A 19332-nucleotide genomic window follows, 5' to 3' on the forward strand; every position below is an offset into this window, starting at 1 on the left:
TATATATATATATATATATATATATATATATAATTATTTTAAGTTGCTGATCTCTTAGTTTGAATACATTTTAACAACCCTACATTTTGACTCCAGAGCATTTACTGTTTTTAACATATTTTACATCTTTTTGTTTGTGTATCCCTTAACTACTTATTGTGGATGTAGATGATTTGACTACTTTTGTCTTTTAGCCTCCATTCTAGCTTTATAAGGGGTTGATCTACTACCTTTACTTATATTTGCCTTTACCAGTGAAATTTTTCCTTTTGTAACTTTCATATTTCTAGCTGTGGCCTTTCCTTTTTTGCTTAGAGAAGTGCCTTTACCGTATCTTAGAAAGTTGGATTCCTGTTGCTGAACTCTTTTAGCTTTTGCTCATCTGTAAAACTTTTGATCTTTCCTTCAAATCTGAATGAGACTGTTGCTGAGTAGAGTGTTCTTGGTTGTAAGTCTTTCTCTTTCATCATTTAAACTATATCATGCCACTCCCTTCTGGTCTACAGAGCTTCTGCTGAAAAGTCAGCTGATAGCCATATGGGATTCCATGGTATGTAACTTATTGATTTTCCCTTGCTGCTTTTAATATTCTCTCTTTAATCTTTAATTTTTGACATTTTAATCACACTGTGTCTTAGTGTCATCTCTTTAGTGTTGATCCTGTTTGGGACTCTCTGTGCTTCCTGGACCTGGAGGTGTGTTTCCTTTCCCAGGTTAGGGACATCTTCAGTTTTTTTGTCTTCAAATATGTCCTTTCTATCTCTTTTCTTTTGGGACCCCTAAAATGTGAATGTTAATATTGATGTTGTCCCAGAGTTCTCTTAAACTATCTTCATTTTTTTATCCCTTTTTTTTTTTTTTTTTCAGTTCAACTTGAGGGATTTCTGATACTTTGTCTTCCAGGTCAGTGATCCATTCCTCTGTATCATCTAACCTACTGTTGATTTATTCCAGTGAATTTTTAATTTCATTTACTGTATTCATCTCTTTTTGGTTCTTTTTTAAATTTTCAAACTGTTTGTTAAACTTCTGTGTTCATCCATTTTTCTCCCAAGTTCTTTGAGCATCTTTATGATTATTATCTTGAACTCTTTATCAGGTAGATTGCTTATCCCTACTTCACTTCGTTGTTTTTCTGGGGTTTTATCTTGTTTCTTCATTTGAAACATATAAAGCAGCAAATATTTGATACACACAACAACATGTTTGATTCTCAAAAATGTGTGCTAAGGCAAAGAAGACAGTTATTGTATATTTTGCAAGTACATGAAACTTTAGAGGCAAAACTAACCTAGATTTATAAAAATATATAGAATACAAATATATAGAAAAGCTCTTCTGCTGTCATGGAATTTAGTTCAATTTTAGCAGAGATGTAAGATCAGTCTTCAAGTGTGTTCTGAACAAGTTCATGAGTGACAAATAAGTACCACCATCTAAGAGCTAGAAGGTCTGGTAACAAAAAAGGAGAAATTCATCTTCTCTATCAGAAATGGCCAGACACAGGACTGTAGTCAAGCCACAGCAATATTTTGTTCAACCCAGGTGGTGGCTTATTTTTCTCCCTAAATTAAATATTTTCTGACATTTGGGAATTGGGGGATTTCACATGAAAATAAATATCAATTTTTGACCTTCTCTTGAAAAGACCAGAATCCCCAGTATCCTGAAACCTGCTTTCCCTGCTGGCAGTAATAAGTTAAAGCTGAGTGCCTTAGTTGCATCAGGCAGTCTCTGGCCTCCTCCACCCATCTAGCTCCTATATATGTCCATGCTTTTTGCTTTTACCAAAAAGCATCTGAGCTAATGAGCCCTGATATGTACGCATCTCTGACACCTGTTTCCTTATCAAATGTTTCCTTTCACTTTTCCTCTGGTGCTTTGCTGACACCATCTTATATCAGGTCCCCAGTGATACATACTCACCAGTCAGAGAGCCTCCTACAGAATCCACCTCATTCTCATCTCTCCCACTCAGTGCAACATGCCTTTGCCAGTGGGCAGCATCCTATAGGTCAGGATGAAAGTTAAGAGGAGAGGCAGGGTCATTGCCAGAGTGGGAGTCTAAAGTAGATGCCGTAAGTTATAGGCCTAAGACAAGAGGGTCAGGATGAGTAAAGAATTATCAGAAGTGGTGGGTAAATAGAGAACAAGAAGGCAAAGTACAAAGATGAACTAAAAAGGGGATTGGAAATGGCCAATAAGCACATGAAAAGATGCTCAACATCATCAGACATTAGGGAGGTTAAAATTAAATCCACAGTGAGACACCACTACACACCCACTAGGATGACCAAAATTAAAAAGACTGACAATACCAGTGGATGTAGAGCAACTGGAATTCCTGTATGTTGCTAGCAGGAATGTAAAGTAGTACAACCACAGTAAAAAAAACAAGATCTTACTGTATAGCACAGGGAAATATATTCAATATCCTGTGATAAACCATAATGGAAAAGAATATGAAAAATATTATGTATATATATGTATAAGTTAATCATTTTGCTGTACAACAGAAACTAACACAACATTATAAATCAACTATACATCAATAATAAATAAATAAATAAAATGGAACAACCACTTTGGAAAATAGTTTGGCAGTTAATAGTGTATGCAGGTTAAACATACACTTACTGTAGGTGTTTACCCTTCAGGAATGAAGACATGTGGCCATCAAGCCCTTTTACATAAATGTTGATAGCAGCTTTATTCATAAGCCCCATACTGAAAACAACCCAAATGCCCATATGTAAGTAATGGATAAACAAATGTAGACTGTCCAAGGGTCTGAGAGAAATTTTTGAAGTGATAGCAATATTCTACATCTTGATTGTGATGGTGGCTACACAGGTGTGTATAGTTGTTACAGGTGTGTATAGTCATATATAGACATGTGTAGTATATAGAACTATATACTTAAACTATGCGTATATTATTGTAAGTAAGTTTTACCATAATAAAGTTGATTAAATAAAAATACTTAAAAATAAAACAGGACAGGCAGTCATAGGAGGGAGACAAATGGACAACCAAGACAGGAAGCAAAGCAGAGGTGAGCAGCAAAGGGCATAAGATATTATAAACAAAGACGGCAAGGTGCTAACTTGGGGCCCAGATGGATTCTTGAAAATCCTCCCAGTGAAATTGCAGTTCTAATCATACCAATTGTCTTATTATCTCTGTCAGTCCTTGCTAATTCTTCTCTTATGCTGGTAATCAGTCTGTTTCCTAGAAACTGACATGACTTCCTTCTTTCTTCTCTAATTCCTACCCCTAAATCAATTTCTGTTTTTCCCTTGAAGTTATCTCTTTACTGCCCCTGCCCTAGCTTAACAATTCTTGAATGAATCTATCATGCAGTTAAGACCTTGGTTACTTTCTAGTTGGGTTGCTTTTACCTACAAGGCTACTGTAAACTGGTTAAAGGAAGATTTCTTATATTTATACCCTTGTTACCTCCTTTCCCACATCCCATGCAATGTTCAGGGAAATGTGTCAGCATATGTCTTTAATTTGTCCCCTTCTTTTCATCCCCCCCCCCCCCACTATCCTAGGTTGTTGTCTCTTGCATGGTCTATTGCAGTATTTCTTTTCCTTTCTTACAGCTCCTTGTTGTCCAGACAGCAGTGAGATTGATGCCTTTTAAAAGTAAATCAGATGATTTTACTTATTTCCTTTAAATGCTTCTATATCTTCCCATTGCACTTAGAGTAAAATCTAGTCCCTCCCACCTCGACACTGTCTTCACCATCCACATTTCTCCTACGCACTGTGCCTCACCAAACCAAGCCCTCTCCCAGCCCAGGGCTTCTGTGCTGCTCTTCTTTCTCCTAGAATCCTTTTCTTCCCACTATTTCTATGGCTTCTCATGCTTCAAAGTTCAACTGGAATGTCATTCCTCTGAGGCCTCTGCAAAGGGGTATCCACCTCCCTGCAGAAAAAGTATTTTATATCACATAACCTTGTTTATTTCTTTTCAGGGAACTTAACATATCTGAAATCTACCTTGATTATGTATTTCTTTAATGGCTTATTGTTCATCTCCTTCCATCAGTTAATAACCATCAAGAAGACAGAGATCTTTTCTACCTTGCTTGTTGCTATATCCCCAGAACCTAGCATGGGGCTTGGCTTTTTGAAGACACTCAATAAATAATCATTGACTGAATGACAAGTGAAAATATAATAGGCAAATAATAACCACTCGGTGTTTGCTCTTGTTTTTCCTGAATTTTCTTTTCCTAAAGCTCTTTTTTTTTAACCTAATTTTTACAGGTACTTCTATTGTGACTATAAAAGCTTTTGCTACTGACTCAGTTCAGGACAACATTAAATATTCAATTTTTAGTGGAAATGAAGATGGAGTTTTTTCCTTGTGCTCCAACTCAGGTAATCCTTCTCTACCTTCTAATAGCTTTATTTTCTGCTCCACTTAATGTTACTAATAAGACATACTTCTGCAAAGAAAACTCAAAATTTGAAAGGTAGAAATTAGAGGTAAATAATTTAAAAGGTAAACAACAAAGAGTTTTTTATTCTGGCTGATGAGAAATCAAGAACTATTTGTTTATATGTATTCCTTAAGAAGTCTATTCACATTTCCAAATTAAACAGTACCTATCCTACCCTACTTGTTATCTGATGATAACATGGTTTCTATTTATGATTTACCTATCCATTTGGGAGAATTGGAGATGTAGTAGGGAGATCAGTGAGAATGGGTTTGAATTGAAAATAAGCACACATGTGTAGCCTTAGGAAATTTTCATCAGAGATTCTTCTGATTTGCCGCTTAATGTCAACAGTGCAACAAAAAAGGATGGCTGGAAAGGTTTCTATGTGGTGGTAAAGAAATTTACCTATCCATTTGGGAGATTTACCTATCCATTTGGGAGAATTGGAGATGTAGTAGGGAGATTTACCTATCCATTTGGGAGAATTGGAGATGTAGTAGGGAGATCAGTGAGAATGGGTTTGAATTGAAAATAAGCACACATGTGTAGCCTTAGGAAATTTTCATCAGAGATTCTTCTGATTTGCCACTTAATGTCAACAGTGCAACAAAAAAGGATGGCTGGAAAGGTTTCTATGTGGTGGTAAAGAAATTACTTCCAAATACAGCATGTATTAAATTTAGCTTTAATAAGACCATTATTGTGCTTTAAATGAATACCAATTGATTATTTGGAACATACTTTTTTTAACTAACAACTATGTAGTGGATATGTATCTACTGCTTCGTTGTCAACCTCAAGAAGAATGTTTTTAATAATTTCTTTATTACCATACAACTGCCTTATTTAATCCATACTTTGTGCACATGGGAAGAATTGAGAGGGGTCATTTCTTAAGCAAAAGCCTTCTCATCCAGGGTAGCGTTACGACTTTTTGGTCCATGCAGCCTTTGCTCAGCAACCTCTCTAAGGTAGCCTGCAAGAAGTCTTCATCTCTTCACCCTATCATTTGGTTAAGGGGTGATGCAGGAAACCTGTTGGCAAGAAGGCCATTTGCAAACACAACCAAGCTTTAAGTTTCTAGCAGTCGGGTGTCTGAGGGTTCTGGGAAAGGAGCTGAGATTAGAACACTGAGGAAGAAGGTGAATATCAGAGTATGCACATTTTCCCAGGTCACCCAAATCCTTCCGCCATCACACACCTAACATGGCCCAGGTTTGGCCTTATTTTCTATAGTCTCTCATTGAAATACAGATAAAATATGCCTAGGGTTAGTTCAAAGAAGTCATCCACAGGAAACTCTTTATTTTTTAATTAAGAAGTCATTTATTTAAGTTGAAATGTATTTCAAAATTTTATTGTGAAATAGCTACAAGATGGTATGTTGAGGTATACAACTGTTTAATGACAGTAGTAAAATAAAAGCCCATGTCTTTGCCACTCATCTCCAGAGATGAGACATGGCTAGAAACTCAGGAAGGCCCTGTGTGTCCTTTCCCTCTCACATCTGTCTTATTTCACCCCAGAGGTCATTGGCAAATCAGTAATCTGAATTTGGTATTGATCCCTGCCTTTTCTTCATTATAATTTTCCCACCCCATTTGAATCCCTAAAAAATGCGTTATTTAGTTTTACTTTGATTTAAACATCATAATAGAATTATGTTGAATGAACTCCTCTACGGATTGATTTTTTGCTCAACATTTTTACTATGATGTGTAGTGCATAAGCCATTATGAACACATTAAGGAAGAATAGCAAAGAATGATATGTACCTGCTGCCAAGGCTATAAAATAGAATACCACCATTATCACCTATGCTCCCTTTGGGCCCTTTTGTGATTGCACCTTTTCTCTCCACTGCTCCAGGCTGATTAATGCCAAGACTTCAAGGATAATCATCTCCTTGTGACTTACAGTAAATGTATTCCTACAAATAGGAATATAGTAAAAGCATTGATTTTGCTTTAAAATTTACATAAATGGATTCATACTCTATGTATTCTATTGATATTGTTTTTTAAATTCAAAGTTAGAATCACCCATGTTAATGTGTGTAGCTGGGTTCTTTAATTTTCATTGCTTTACAGTATTCTATTGTAAGTCTATATCACAACTTATTTATCAATGTGCTGTTGATGGACAGCAAGGTTTCTCTGTCTGGGGATATAATGAACAATCTTGCATGTGTCTTCTGGTGCACATGTAAGGAGTTCTGTAGGCCCTAGAGTGTAGGATGGGCATGTATCTCAGAGGGTGCCTATGTTCAGCTATACAGATAGTGCCAAATTGTGTTATGAAGTGGTTCATCCAACTTTATATTCCACCAGCATTGAATGAGAACTGTCACAGTTGTCCATGTCCTACTTTCTATTGACAATCTGGTGGGTGTGAAATGTTATCCCACTGTGGTTGTAACTTACATTTCCCTTAGTACGAATATATTTGAGCATTTTTTCATAGTTTATTGACTATTTCTGTTTTCTTCTATGTGAAATGCATATTAATATCTTTTGCCTATTTTTCTGCTAAGTTTTTTGTGTTTTACTTGTTGAAGTGTAAGGATTTTTAATATATTTTTATTAGTGTTTATCCTTTGTTTTTTGTTACAATTTTTTTTTAATAATTTGTGACTTGTCTTTCACTCTCATTAAGGCACATTCTGAGTTTAACGTTAGAATGAATCAGTCTTATTTTATGATTTGCCTTTTTTGTAGGCTGTTTAAGAAATTCTTCCCCACCGTGAGATCATGAAGATATTCTCACATTGTCTTTTAAAATTTTTATAGTTTTCCTGTGTTTCACATTTACATCTTTAGTGAATCTAGGATTGATTTTTGTGTTTTATGTGAGTTAGAGATAGCTTTTCTTTTTTTCTTTTCCTTTCTTCTCCTCTCCTCTCCTCTTCTCTCCTTTCCTTTTCCTTTCTTGTTTTTCAACCAGGACTCCCAGTTATTCCAATGGCCTTATTACCGTGTGATCTACAGTACCAGCATGGTCGTACATCATGCTTCCTGACTCTACTGGACTCTCGACTCTTCTCCATTCTTCTCTTTGTCTATCCACACATTGACACCACACTGTCTTAATTACATTTGCTTTATAAATCTTCATATCAAGGAAGCAGCAACCCTACAATATTTACCCCATCTTCAGATTCTTCCTCATGAGTATATTAGCTGTTATTGTCTATCTGGCTCTAATATAAAGCATTGTATCCACTTGTTAAGTTTTACACACACACACACACACACACACACACACACGCCTATTGGGATTGTTTTTCCATGGAAAGGATATTTATTCATGAATTTTGGGATTATATACAGCTGTTCACACCTTCATGCATGTAACCCATATAACTATGGCATACACATTTGATTTCAGGTGGAACCTTACCCTAATTAACAACAACAACAACAACAAATCTCAAAAAAAATCATATAGCTCCAATCTAGAATTTAAATAACTTAATCATCAGGCCAAAGTGTCCTTCTTTTAAATCTCACAAAGTCCTGCATAGCTATGCATTGTAGGTAATAATCATCTATGAAAACTTTTCTTGATTGACTTTAAAAAAAATTGTTGTAAGAACGTTTAACATGAGATCTACTCTCTTGACACATTTTAAGTGCACAAAACTGTATGTTAACCATAGGCATGGCGCTGTGCAGCAGAGCTCTAGAACCTGCTCATCTTGAATGAGGCTTCATTTCCCACTAACCAGCAACTTCCTGTTTCCCGTGCCCCTACCCCTGGCAACCACCATTCTACTCTCTGCTTCTGAATTTGACTACTTTAGATACCTCACATAAGGGGAATCAAGTAATATTTCTTTTTTCTGTGATTGGCATATTTCACTAAACATATGTCCTCAAGGTTCACCCAGGTCATATATGGCAGGATGTTCTTTGTTAAGGCTGAATAATCTGTCATTGTAGGTATACACCACATTCTCTTTATCCGTTCATCCACCAATGGACATTTAGGTTGTTGGAATTTCTACTGGAATTATATTAATTCTAAATACCAGTTTGGGGAAAATGTGTATCTTTACAGTATTATCTTTGAATCTAGGAATAATATGGAAAATCACACCAATTACTTGTTAATAATTTAATAAAATTACTGTTTCTTTAATAATTGTAATAAAGTTTTTTCTATAGCATATTTCTTGCTAGATTTAGTCTAAATATTTTATACTTCTTGCTGAGGTAAATGAAAATAATGCTTTTTCTATTTTTTTTTAAAGATTTTTTTGATAGGGACCATTTTTAAAGTCTTTATTGAATTTGTTACTATATTGCTTCTGTTTTATGTTTTGGTTTTTTGGCTGCAAGGCATGTAGGATCTTAGCTCCCCAACCAGGGGTCGAAGCTGCACCCCCTACACTGGAAGGTGAAGTCTTAACCACTGGACTGCCATGGAAGTCCCCAAAAATGCTTTTTCTGACAGTGTTGGTGTGTACACTTGAAATTAGCTTTTATATTTTAATTTTGTATCTAGCAAACTTATAAACTCTTATTGATTCTGATATTTTTCTGAACATTCAACATATACAATCATCTGGGAATGACCATTTTTCTCTGTTTGTTGGAAGTTATATAGTTTTTTCTTTCTTTTAATGGTTAGCCTAGGTATTTTTGTTTTGTTTTGTTTTGTTTTTTTGCGATACGTGGGCCTCTCACTGTTGTGGCCTCTCCCATTGCGGAGCACAGGCTCCGGATGCTCAGGTCCAGCGGTCATGGCTCACGGGCCCAGCCACTCCGCGGCATGTGGGATCTTCCCAGACCGAGGCACAAACCCATGTCCCCTGCATTGGCAGGCGGACTCTCAACCACTGCACCACCAGGGAAGCCCTAGCCTAGCTATTTTGACATCTACAATTAAAGCCTAACATTAATCAATATCATGCTCCTAAATAATATACGAGACTTAGAATTCTTTATCTTCTAATATCCCTTTTCCAATTTATAAGATTTTTTTGACCACAATTTTAGTTCTTTCAGATTAAGCATTATTAATATTTTAAAATTTACCTGCTTCTTTGCACTCTCTTTGCTAATTGTTCTTTCTTCCATCTCAGACTTTCCTCTGGAATCATTTTACTTCTACCTAAAGTACATCCTTTTGTGAGAGTCTGTTGCAGTAAACTCTCTCACATTTTAGTTGTCTAAAAAAGTCTTTAATACTTGTTTTTAAGAGATATTTTTGCTGGGTTTAGAATTCCAGGTTCATAGTTATTTTCTCTTATCATATTTAAGATATTACCCTACTGTCTTCTGGTTTCCACTTGTTGCATTAAGAAGTCAGCTGTTGATCTAAATACCACTTATTTGTACCTTTCTTTGGAACTCCAGTTAGACAAATATTGGGGTCATATCGCTCTCTCCTACATCTTTTTCAAATTTTTCATGTCTGTTTGCCTCTTCTCTTCAGCCTAAGGAACTATATTTTTCATTTCCAGAGGTTATCTTGGGTTCTTTTTCAACTCTTTTTGGGTGTTTTAAAAAAATAACCTTTTGTTCCTTGCTAATGCTTCCAACCTTCTTTTTTATATATTTAAATATTTAATAATTACATATTTTGTGTCCAATAATTTCTGCATCTTAAGTCTTTGAAGATTTATTCTGCTATCTATGGATTTGCTGGCTGTCATTCATGGTGCCTTGCTTCTCTGTGATTTTTGTGCTTGTTAACTATAAGCTACTCCATTGTCCTGGAAACTTTTTCTTTGAGGATTCTTTGAAGCCTGGGTTGAATTTTTTCCCTAAAGGGAGGATGTGTTTTTGATTCTGCAAATCACCTAGACACTCATCAAGCAAAGCTGATGTAATGGCTTACATTAATTTTGGGGAATTTAAATATATATATATATATATATATATGATAGTATAGCTACCATAAATTCAGGTTTAAGCTAATGAATTCTCAGCAGAGACTTTTTCTCTCTTTCATCTGACATCAAGGTCAAGAAAAGCAAGTTTCTGTGCATTCATTTTTAATTTTTTTTGATATTGACCACTAATTTGGAACATATGTAGCCTTTAGGTTTACAGCTTTGTTTTGGTTTTCCTATTGGATCTTTCACCTTTTGTGGGTTCAGGCTTCTTCCCTTGTTTTCCGCACCCTGTGCAGTTATCAGAAGTGAATCTCAAGGAAGAGGTTATGTTAAAAACCCTTAGAACAAAAACAAGATTTTAGTGCTTGCTTGCCTCCCTGAATGACTGTTTTCATTTATTTTTTTTTCCTCTGAGGATTCCTTACTACTGTAGCAACTCAGTAATGCATTTCAACAAACACACACACACACTTACAATTTATCAAGCATTTTAGTTGTTTTTATGATGAGGATTGTCCCAGTCTGTAGTTTACCATACTTTTGTCAGGAAACATTTCTAAGAATCTTTAATTATGATATTAAATTCATCTTTCCTGACACATAATCATTAAATTTGTGTCTAAAGGCATCTAACACAGGTTTTATCAATGTATATTTTTTAAAACATAAGACAGTTAAAATAGAAAACTGGTATGTATGACAAATCAGTAAACTTGATCTCTAATGTTGCAGTGTAAACAGGGTAAAATGCGAGAAAACCATTTTATTAGTTATTGGTTTAGTAAGTTATGATTAGATGGCTCTCTGATGAGAACTGTTTTCTGTCCAGTTGTGCCCGAGTGTGCCCTGTTCCATAGTCACAAACCACAGGTTTACTTTTGCATCTAAACTTCTTGTCACTATAACTTAAAAACATCTACTACTCACTGTTTAAACCAGAAGGAATTTTGGAGCTTGACTATTTGACTAACATCGTCTATGTAAATAACAGATGGTGGTTTTCATTCCATTATTTGGTAGATTAACATAAAACAAAATGATCAAACTTTCAGTGTTTCAAGGACGTAGCTTTAGAGCAGAGAGTTTAAAAGCTTTTGGATAACATAAATGTTTATCACGTTCTGCTTTGGGCATATACATATATGTGCGCACAGTTTGTAATTGACTGAAGTAACTCACTTATGCTATCAAACACTGAGTATTTGAAGAATCTAAATCTCATTTTGATGTGTACTTAAAACTTGGACAAAAGCTGTACAAGTCCATATATCAGAAGGAAAATATTACTACAATTTTCTTCTCAAGTTATTAAATAACTGGCATGCTAACATATAAGAATGAACAAAAAGTTGGTATTTGTGAGCCTGTTAGTCTAAGGAAAGCATGGACTTCTGCCCATATATTAGACAGAGCCCAGTAGTACTTTCATCTCACTGGTGACAGTAAATCCTCGATGTCTCTGAGAAAAATATACATAGATCATCCAAGGCGAATTGTGGATCTAGTAGGTGTGCCAGCCTTGAATCATCTCACAGACTGGTTATTGTCTTTTCTATTTGCACAACTTTCACAGCATGTGCCAATTATTATGTCAAAAATAAAAACCAAGCAAGGAAAGCATTAGAACTGCAGATGCATTCCAAGTGCAAAATTCCAATTATCAAAGCCTAAACACAAGCCTTTTATTAGAAAATCCACTTTGATCTGCACTGTAATTGGCACACTTTCTACTAAGTGACACTGGCAATTTAGTGTTGTGTTTCACTTTATTTTTCTTTACTAATAGTAACAGAACATGGTAGCAAGCTGAATGCCCTGTTTGGTGGAGACAAAGCTCCAGATGAGAGCTTTGGGTCCACCTAGACTGGGGCTTCTCTGCTCAGCTCTTGTTCCACAGAGACTTCTAAAAACCATATTCTTTCATTAGCAGCTCATCAGCATGCATTTTAATGATTCTTCAGCTGCCAATCCTTAAATCTACTCTAAATTTGCTAAGAGGGGTTTTGGTAACATCAGGCCATGGTTTGTAAAAGTAATTTGGTTTTCTGAATGGACAACTAAATCTGATGACAATAAATGAAAGTGAATTTATGAAGTTTTAAATTTGGCAGTATAGTGAGTTCTTCATATAGTATATAAATATTTATTTTTTCTTAATAACAGAAGCAATAAAATCCCCCCAAAACACTCAATGCCAAAGTTAGACTTATTAGAACAGGATATAATTACTATTAGCATCCAGGTAGGTACATGATAGCCTGAAGTTTCCTTGGCCTACGTTGGTTCTCTAGGGGAACTGGTTCAGATAGAGCAATCAGAACTGTGGCTTCCAGGTCATATTTCCAGAAACTGTACAGGTTCTTTCACCAGAAGAGCAAATTTTAATAGTCCATAGCTATTAAATGTTCTCCTTCTACATTCAGAGCTTATACAGATATTAAATCTGTATCTGCTGATGGAGGGCGTGAGAGACACATGCACTGTGTCACTCTCCCAGCAACACTATGGAGCCATTATTCATATCCCCGTTTTACAGAAGATGAGACTCAGCTCGACAGAAGCTGAGTCACTTACTACAGGTCACAAGCTTAGTAGTGGGGGAGCTAGGTGTTTTACCTAAATGAAGCAGCCAGGGCTAGGGTTTAGGCTTGGTTTCAGGTTTCTCAAACTCCAAATCAGTACGCACTTCAGCAGACTCCACTCGACGGAATTTCTGACATTGAGAGCTAAGTAAATCATGACAGTGGAATAATAATAACAATCAATTCAGTAAGAAATTTAATTGCAAAAGGGAAGAAACAAAACAGAGTAGAAACTAGAAAAGGGAATTCTATCAGGGGAGGAATTTTCTTAGTCTGGGGAAAAACCTGTGTAGGGCATAAACCTCAAGGCTCAGTTTCCCTCACCTGGTTCTACTTGTTACCTGGGGGTGTAACAAATATTACTGGGTGCTCCCATGTGCCAGAACCTGAGCTAGGGATTTGGGAGATGGTGATGTAAGACATAACCATCCTCACCTTGTGAATCTTCTAAACCAAGAGGAATAACTCGGCAGAACTAGGTGAGCAAAGGCCCTGCAGGCACTTTTGGAGAGTCTGTTGGGGGCAGACGTGGTGATGGTACAGGGCTGGGTGGTCTGGAAAGAACCCTGAGGATATACAGAAGTGGGGACAATTCCAGGTGGATGGAAAAGCCTGCAGGACAACTCTGAAGTGAGCGTTTGAGGAACAGAACATGTATGAGTCTTACAGACAGAGCAGACAGAGCAAAGGGGAGAAAGAGAAGAATGAGATTTCTCAGGTGGGAGAGGCTGGAGCAGGTGGTCCTGGGGAGGCTAAAAATGCTGAACTTCATCTTAATTGCTGTGGAAGCCAATCAAGGGTTTTATGCAGGACAGTCACAGTGTTGTTTTTTATTATTTAATTCAGAATGGGAACTGGTTGAGTGGGGAGGCCAATTAAGTAAACTAACACAGGGGACAAGGTGGGAAATGCTGGTGGCTTGGAGGAGGGCAGCAGCAGGAAATGGAGAGTGTGGATTCAGGAGATGTTTGAAAGGTGGACTTTGCAGACATGGGCTAAATATGGAGACAGAAAGATGACTTAAGAGAAAGCGCCCAGATTTCAGATACTCATGGCTTCTTTCCCTCCTGCATGTCTGAACCGTGTAAATGTCTGCCTGTTCTCACCTTTTTTCACAATGACCCCGGGCACTAGGAAAGGGGGCTCAGCCAGTGGGAGGAGTTGAGGGACAGGTAAGCGTGTGAGCATATGGGTCAAAGGTGATTTGAGACTTTTTAAATAAAATAATTTTCTGGGCTTCCCTGGTGGCGCAGTGGTTGAGAGTCCGCCTGCCGATGCAGGAGACACGGGTTTGTGCCCCGGTTCGGGAAGATCCCACATGCCGCGGAGCGGCTGGGCCTGTGAGCCATGGCCACTGAGCCTGTGCGTCTGGAGCCTGTGCTCCGCAACGGGAGAGGCCACAACAGTGAGGAGCCCGTGTACCGAAAAATAAAAAATAAAATAAAATAATTTTCCTTTTTTTTTTTCTCTCTCTGGAAATAAAACTAGGAGAACTCACTGTGCAAGAACCCAAGTTTCTGGATTTTGAAGTCAGAAATGAAGTTCAGCTCATCGTTTTAGCTGAAAGTAGGGAGCATAGAGCCTACAGCAAAGTAGCAGTCTTCATCCAAGATGTGAACGATCATCCACCATGCTTTGGACAAAGAATTTACCAAGTATCAGTGTCTGAGGGCCAGTTCTACGATGCTCACATCATACAGGTAACAGAAATGTGTTGTGTGTGGGGTAGTGTGAATTAAATTTTAAATCTTTCCTTGGCATATACAATATTTGATGCACTGGATGGAACTTTAGGTTGAAGGAAGTCTGCAGTTTCTGAGCTCACTCTCCTTCCCCTATCCATTTCGTGCTCGGTTAGACCCACCTGCTTTCTCTAGGACCCCCGTAGAACACTAGCAGGGAATCTAGAGGGGCACAAAAAGCAGCTCACCTTACACATGTGTACAATTCAGTGGGGAAGTCAGAAGACTAAGTATACAATTTAAATGCAAATCACTAATGTTATAATAGAAGTGTATGTTGCATGTCATGAGAGAAAAGAGGAGGCACAGACTGTTCCTGGAGGAGAGTGTCAGTCTTCATGAAGAATGAGGTTTGCACTCAGTCTTAAAGGGTAAGCAGGCATTTGCCAGGTGGAGCTGCAGCCAGATGAGCATGGCAGCAGCACAGACACATGGAAGGGGCCCCTGGTTTGGATTTGCAGGTGTCTCATGTGAAAGTCATAGATCTGCTGTTTCAAGCCCAGCCCTATCTTGGGACCAAGCCCCATGCTCTGAAAAAAGAGGGTCTGTTCACATGGCAGTCTTCTTGTTCAGGCTCCAAACCCACCCATCCTTGATAGACTCTACCTGCTTCGGGGACTGGTGCCCATTTTCACCTTTCCCTTCAAGGTTGAACCGATGTTTTGAATTCAAGAACCTGGACATTACAACACCTACAGGCTCTTGGGAATCTGCACAGGAAATGGGTATAAACCCCCATCCTGACAGTCAGCAGCCTAGTGGGACATTCCCTTTGGCCTCTGTAACCCCACTCCCATGACCCAGCACCGCATGACTTTCTCTCTGTGGTAGATGGAGGCAGGGATCCAGGTGATCCCCTAGGTTACTGTGCAGCTACCTTCACCTGAACATATAGAGACACTTTCCTTTGATTCCTGCCCAGTTCAGATGCACACGTTCGCCTCTGACGGTGCAAACAAGACCAGTAGAGGCTCAGCTGTCTTGGAGTTTTAGCTCTGTGCTCCCCACATGGTCCAGGATTCCCAGGATTTCCTACATTATTTCTGCCCATTTATTTTGTATGATTGGAGCTTAATTGCTCCAGGTTCCAGCCTGTTCCAGAAGTGCTGCACCTTTACTCTAGCCATGACAGAGATGCTTGAGAGGAAGGTGAGGAGGTAAAGGCGTTCTCTTGTTCAGCCCCCGCACCCCCAGTGATGCCTGTTCAGCGGGGATCATGGATGCCTCCAGCGCCACTGTGGGACCTGCTTGGTCACAGAGGACTCCTCCCTGGGGAGCTGGTGCATCATGCTTTGTCGCACATGCTAACCTGGACAGAGATAGACCACTCATGTGGAATATGTGAAGGTGAGGGTCCCATTAAAGCCCATGTACACCCGACAGGGAGACAGCCTGACTTGCCAGTGGTTCAGGTGATAAAACCTTCGAGAAGGCCCAGTCAGAGACGGATACAAGGAACTTTGTTCTTCGTATTTTTAGATCATTTAGTTTCCAGGAAACTAGAACTGCCATTTGCCTGTATCCTGTTCAGATAGACAGGAATGTAGAAGGCTCTGGAGTTCTTGCTTTTTGCTACCACACTGCCTACACACCCTCCTTTTGGTTGCAGCCCCACAAACTCCCTTTAGGAACTGACCCTCCTCTGCCAGGTGCAGTCTTGATGGAACTGTCAGTCAAAGTGGTGACCTCCCCCCCCCACCCCACCCTGACACAAGGTGCTGTCAACTGCCTCGGTCCCATAGAGACTTTCTCTCCCTGGAATTTGAATCTTGGGTGGTAGGACACCAGACAGAGACATAGTAGGGGTGATTTGTCTTGATGGCAACAGCTCAAAGAAGCTGTGCCTTAGAGCTGTTCAGGTTCTTGTGCTTCACCTGGGCGCTGTCTTTCTGCTATGTTTCTTTCCTGATGAAGTTGGCCATAGTGGATTTGTGTTGCTGGCATCCAAAGACCCTAACTGATACGCCTCCTGGGAGGCCTACTCTCTGTAACTCATTTAAGTGTACGGCCTAGGGGACATGATGGACTTTATTCTGATGGTATGCAGATAAGTTTCTCTTCCTTGTGATCTCGAAGGGAGCTGTCTGTTGCTGCCTTTCTGTACCAAATAGCTGGTGTGTGCCCTCTGATGAGGTCCTGATGAGGTTCTGGATCCCCTGAGAACTCTGGCAGCAGTGTGAAGGATAGATTGAAAAGGAAGGGAGTTACAAGCAAAAACCCACCAGGATATCAGTACAGTCACCCAGGAGAGAGATGACAGGGAATGGGAGCTCAGGCCAAGGCTGAGGGGCCTAGAAGATAAAAATAAATAGAAAGAGGGACTTCCCTGGTAGTCCAGTGGCTAAGACTTCATGCTCCCAATGCAGGGGGCCTGGGTTCGACCCCTGGTCAGGGAACTAGATCCCGCATGCCACAACTAAGAGATTGCATGCCACAATTAAAGATCCCGCATGCCACAACTAAAAGATCCTGCATGCCGCAACTAAGACCCAGCACAGGCAAATACATAAATAAATAAATATTTTTAAAAATAAATAGAAATTAATCTGTCAGCTTGTTCTTAAACAAGATCTTGAATCCACTGATAGAATTAGTTTGTGATTAAAATGTAAAGCAGACGAAATAATATATCTCCATGGAGAGTGATGCAGAACTTTTGTTTTATCTTCAACGCTAGTACTTGGACAACTCATCAAATAAATCACCAGGACCTAACTTTGTTAGCACTAAATCTAGGTTTTGTTGCATTTAGCGCAAAGCATGCAATACTCCTACTGAAAATTACTTGGAAATCCTTTCAATGAATCTTCAGAATAGTCTTCTCACCCATTATTCACTTTAATATAAATGTAAGCTTCAGCCATGGCTAATATTCCTTTGGTCATTGTCTTTAAAGTGTGTTTGACCATGTGATTCTTTCATAATGCATTTCTCTGAATAACAGGCTTAACCCATTCTGCAGATTCAATCCTTACCTAACGGAGGAGTTTCTTCCTCACAGGTTTTTGCCACAGACCAGGACAGTGGGACAAACGGCCTCATCGAGTATTCTATTCTCTCCAGCAACCAAGTACAAGCGTTCCAGATGGACACACTGAGCGGTGTGCTAACAGCAAGTGCAGTTCTGGATTATGAGTACACCAGAGCCTACAGGTTTGTCCAAGACTCAGATCCGTTTGACCAGCTATTCTGCTTTGTTGCCCCACAGTGCTTACCCTGCAGGCCTCTTTGAGTAAAAGCACACCCGTAAAGTTGGACGACTTCGGGAAGAAAACCTAAGAAACTGTGAACCTTGTTTGTCTCTGGGGAAGTGGTCACTTGGGAAGCCTGGGGTCAAAGAGATGCTTGACTTCCTCACCATGTATTTCAGTCTGCCTTGTATTTGTATGTTCTTCCGAAAGACCATGCCCAGACAGTGTTTCTTTTAATCCTCACGGTCACCTCCAGAGAAGTTCAGTGAGGCCTTTTCTCACTCACTAATGAGACAAGGGACACGCAGTGTCTCACTCAGGGTTACAGAACCATTTAACCATGAATCATGGTCTCACTGCCAGGTGTTCTAATGCCAAATCACACTGTTTCCACCCTACAAGCTACAGAGCAGACATTCTATTGAGGGAAAAAACAGGAATACAAGATACCTGAGTGTCAATATTCTCCTAGGCCAGACTACTTACATGTTATATGAAGAAAGTGCAGTGTGTTCCTGTGGTTGAGTAGCAAGAGCCAATTAAAATGGGATCTGTTGCTGGGTGGACTGGATTAATTTAACTCTGAAAAACTTCCCAACTCTAAACGCTTGATTGTTTAGTTCTTTTTGTTTAATATATTTCAAAATATTACTTCAAAGGTATTTTAAAAGTTTAGTTTAAGACCTTACTCTGTGTTAACTAGTATAATTTTTTCAGGATTATTTTAGTGTAATCAATTGTCATGATACTTACTATATAAATATATTAAAATCAATTGTATAAATATGTTATAACCTATTCCTGCTACATTGTATCTATAGTAATTTTAAGTGTAAAGCTTTTTTTTTCTCTCTATAGATGACTGCAGGTAAATCTCAGCCTAGTTGCCACCTGAGTGATTACAAATTCAGAGATTCTTGAAGGTCTGCTATGTTCCAGGAACTAAGCATTTCCTGATTGCAATGACTTTCTGTTACAATGTTCTTATTCAATGGAGCATAATTAACAATTAAATTTAATTCCTATCAGCATTTTCCTATTTGAGTCACACTTTCAACGTTCCCATTTCCAACATTTAAATTGGTCCCAATATTTAAAAGCTCCCCTCTCCAATTCCTCATGAATTTAAGCTGGGAGAAGCAGGAACTGAGAGAAGATGAAATCTGCACACACTGCCACAGAGAGACTCAGAGGCAACCACACTCATGCTCACACACACACACACACACAGTCTCCACTGTCACCGAGGCAAGGGAACATTTTGAACCCCCTGCCTCTCCGGGTTTTCCCCCTTCCCTCCCCCCTTGTGGCTTCTCTGCCTTTTTAGTGCTTTTCCTGATATTTAAGGCAGTGAGAAAAATAGGAGGATTTTCCCCAGCCTGCTATACCTTTAGTGAATGTTTTGGAAAAGATGTCATTTAGCATTTAACTTTTGTTTTTAACTTTTGAATTTCGCTATTTTGTCTGACACAGGAAGATATTCCCAATTCTAGCCCTCTCTTTTACAGTATAAAATGA

At 38.7% G+C, this 19332-nt stretch overlaps 1 protein-coding gene across 1 annotated transcript in view; it reads left to right on the forward strand.

Moving 5' to 3' along the window:
* Positions 1-19332, forward strand: part of DCHS2 (dachsous cadherin-related 2) — a 134650-nt gene that overhangs the window by 91396 nt on the left and 23922 nt on the right. The window contains exons 14-16 of the mRNA XM_067734645.1: positions 4279-4392; positions 14370-14581; positions 17586-17776. Coding sequence (XP_067590746.1) covers positions 4279-4392; positions 14370-14581; positions 17586-17776 — 517 coding nt within the window. The remainder of the gene's footprint in view (positions 1-4278; positions 4393-14369; positions 14582-17585; positions 17777-19332) is intronic.

This window comes from Pseudorca crassidens, chromosome 4 (assembly GCF_039906515.1).
Source record: "Pseudorca crassidens isolate mPseCra1 chromosome 4, mPseCra1.hap1, whole genome shotgun sequence".
NCBI classification, from domain to species: domain Eukaryota; kingdom Metazoa; phylum Chordata; class Mammalia; order Artiodactyla; family Delphinidae; genus Pseudorca; species Pseudorca crassidens.